General features: G+C 42.5%; 1 protein-coding gene across 1 annotated transcript in view; it reads right to left on the reverse strand.

Annotated features, from left to right (window-relative positions):
• Window positions 1–2976, reverse strand: part of LOC105541881 (acyl-coenzyme A thioesterase 1-like) — a 17562-nt gene that overhangs the window by 11244 nt on the left and 3342 nt on the right. The window contains exon 2 of the mRNA XM_011983151.1: window positions 746–1224. Within this exon, the coding sequence (XP_011838541.1) occupies window positions 746–1224 (479 nt within the window). The remainder of the gene's footprint in view (window positions 1–745; window positions 1225–2976) is intronic.

A 2976-nucleotide genomic window follows, 5' to 3' on the forward strand; every position in this document is an offset into this window, starting at 1 on the left:
CCCAATAGAAACCGTGCTACTTTATTAAAATACTGAGTTTTATTCCACATGTATATTTTTGTCTCCCCACCATTTCCATGTCTGACCACCACTACTACTATGTCCTATCATAACATTCCATACATACTTAAAACCTAGCAAAGGGTGGAGTTCCATCTTTAAAAACTAAACAGTCATTTTGGACAACACATTCTTGGCAATGGAATCTGGACAACATTTATCAAACACGGTAGAGAAAGTTCTCAGTCTGCATTATAAAAAGGACAGCCAGATATCAACTGTTACAGAAATGAAATAAGATGGAAAATTTTTAACAAATTGTTTTAACTATTTTCTTAAAGAGACTTCCTCCACTGCCAGAGATCTTGAATAGCCTCTTGGTCAGTCATCTGGAAGCAATTCTTCACATAATTGATGAACTTGACTTCCACTTTGGGAAGAGAACCACCTTTTTCTATACTTGCTTGCATTTTTGCTTTAATGTCTTCTACAGAACTAGGTCCTTTTGGTGTTTTAGGAGTTTTTTCCTGTTTTTTGAAGGATTCTTGTCGTTTTGATCTTGGTGCTGATGATGGTTTTGAGTCTTTTCCATTCTGATTTGACTTTTGTGCATTTTTGGCTGGAGTATCTCATATGGATTTCTTCACTGGTGCTTTTTCTTCAGCTTCCTTATTAAAATCATCATATCATCTTCACCATCTTTATCTTCATCATCATCATCATCTTCAGCAGCAGCAAGTTTTACTTTTTCTGTGGAAACTTGCTACCACCTCCAGGGGCAAACCGCTTTCCAGATATACTTAACAGTTTCACATCCTCCTCCTCTTCATCTTCTGACTCTGCATCTTCCTCCACAGCTACTAAAGGCTGTCCACTAATATGCACTGGCCCTGAACCACACTTCAACCTTAAGACCACTGGTAGTGTTATTTCAAAGCCCCCAAGGGAAACCGTTGGCTGTACAGACATTTTCAAAGTTGCCAGTGTTACTTTAATTGGACTGCCTTCGTAATTCATTGCCTCTGCTTCAACAATGGGCAATTCATCCTTTGCACCAGCCCCTAAACTGACCGTTCTTAAAGATAACTGGTACTCATTTTCATCATTATCCACCTTAAAGTGATCATCTTTGTCAGCCTTTAGTTCATAACTGACAAGATAGTTCTGGGTCCTCAGGGGCTCACGTCCATGTCCATCAAATGTTCCATCAGGTGGCGGCACGCACTTAGGTGGGAGAGAAGGCGGACGGAGATAAACGAACGCTGCTCCAGAGAACAGCCACGCAGGATGGAATCATACCCTAGGAATTTCTTTTAAGTAAAGCTTCACGAATGTGTGTAAATATTTGGCTACAAGGATGGTTATCATATCATTTTAATAGAGAAAAAATTAGAAACAAGTTGGCAATATGAATTTGGTTTAACCAGTTTAATTGTGATGTCATAAATGAAAGCAGTGTAGCCATTTAAAGTTATATAGCAGAAGAATATATGATGAGCATTTTTCCATGAAACTGATGGAAAAAGCCGGTTAGAGAACAGTGTAAATATACTTTTTACCAAGATATTAACATATTTTTTAAAAAGACTAGTCAAACACTACCCCAGTAGCTGGGTGCAGTGGTGCATGCCTGTAGTTCCAGCTGTTAGGAGGGAGGCCTAGGCAGGAGATTGCTTGAGCCCAGGAGGAGTTCAATACCAGCTTGGGCAACAGAGCAATACCTCATTTCTAAAAAAAAAAAAAAAGCAGAAAAGAAAGATAAGACATGAAAATTAAAAAACACACATCTAACTACTTCAAACTGTTATTCCTTGAGCCTTGTGGTTTTATGCCTAGTATTTGTTTGTTTGTTTGTTTTTTAAGACGGGTGTCTCACTGTGTTATCCAGGTTGGAATGCAGTGGTGCGATCATAGCTCACTACAACCTTAACCTCCCAGGCTTAGGCAGTTCTCCCACCTCAGCCTCCCGAGTACCTGGGACCACAGGCATGCACCACCACACCTGGCTAATTTTTTAGATTATTTGTACAGATGAGGTCTCCCTATGTTGCCTGGTCTCAAACTCCTGGGCTTAAGCAATCCTCCCACCTTGGCCTCCCTGAGTGTCGGAATTACACACATGAGCCACTACACTCGGCCGTGTTTCTTTTTTTAATTCGTTTTTCTTTTTTCAAGGCAGAGTCTTGCTTTGTCGCCCAGGCTGGAGTACAGTGGTATGAGCTCAGCTCACTGCAACCTGTGGCCCTCAGGTTCCAGCAATACTCCTGCCTCAGCCTCTTGAGTAGCTGGGATTATAGTCACGTGCCACCACAGCCAGCTGATTTTTGTATTTTTAGTAAAGATGGGGTTTCACCATGTTGGCCAGGCTGGTCTTGAACTCCTGACCTTGTGATCTGCCCACTTCAGCCTCCCAAAGTGCTGGAACTACAGGCATGAGCCACCGTGTCTGGCCTTAACTCTTATTTTTTTAGAGACTAGGTCTTGTTCTGTCACCCAGGCTGGAGTGCAATGGCACCATGATAGTTCATTGCAGCCTTGCACTCCTGGGTTCAAAGGATCCTCCCACCTCCTCTTCCCAAGTGACCCTCCCACCTCATCCTCCCAAAGTGCTGGAATTACAGGCATGCATGGCCTCATTTTAACATTTTTTTTTTTTTTTTTCCAGAGACAGGGTCTTGCTACGTTGCCCAGACTGGTCTCGAACTCTGGCCTCCAGTATTCCTTCTGCCTTGGCCTCCCAGAGTGCTAGTATTACAGGCAGGAGCCACTGGAACAAGCCCATTTTAACCATTTTTAAGTGTACAAGTCAGTGACATTAAGTACATTACATTGTTGTACAACTATCACCATTATCCAGTTCCAGAACTTTTGGAGTCTCACTCTGTCCCCTAGGCTGGAGTGCAGTGGCACTCTGCAACCTCCGCCTCCCGGGTTCAAATGATTATCCTGCCTCAGCCTCCCGAGTAGCTGGGAATA

Source organism: Mandrillus leucophaeus, unplaced genomic scaffold (assembly GCF_000951045.1).
Source record: "Mandrillus leucophaeus isolate KB7577 unplaced genomic scaffold, Mleu.le_1.0 Scaffold246, whole genome shotgun sequence".
NCBI lineage: Eukaryota > Metazoa > Chordata > Mammalia > Primates > Cercopithecidae > Mandrillus > Mandrillus leucophaeus.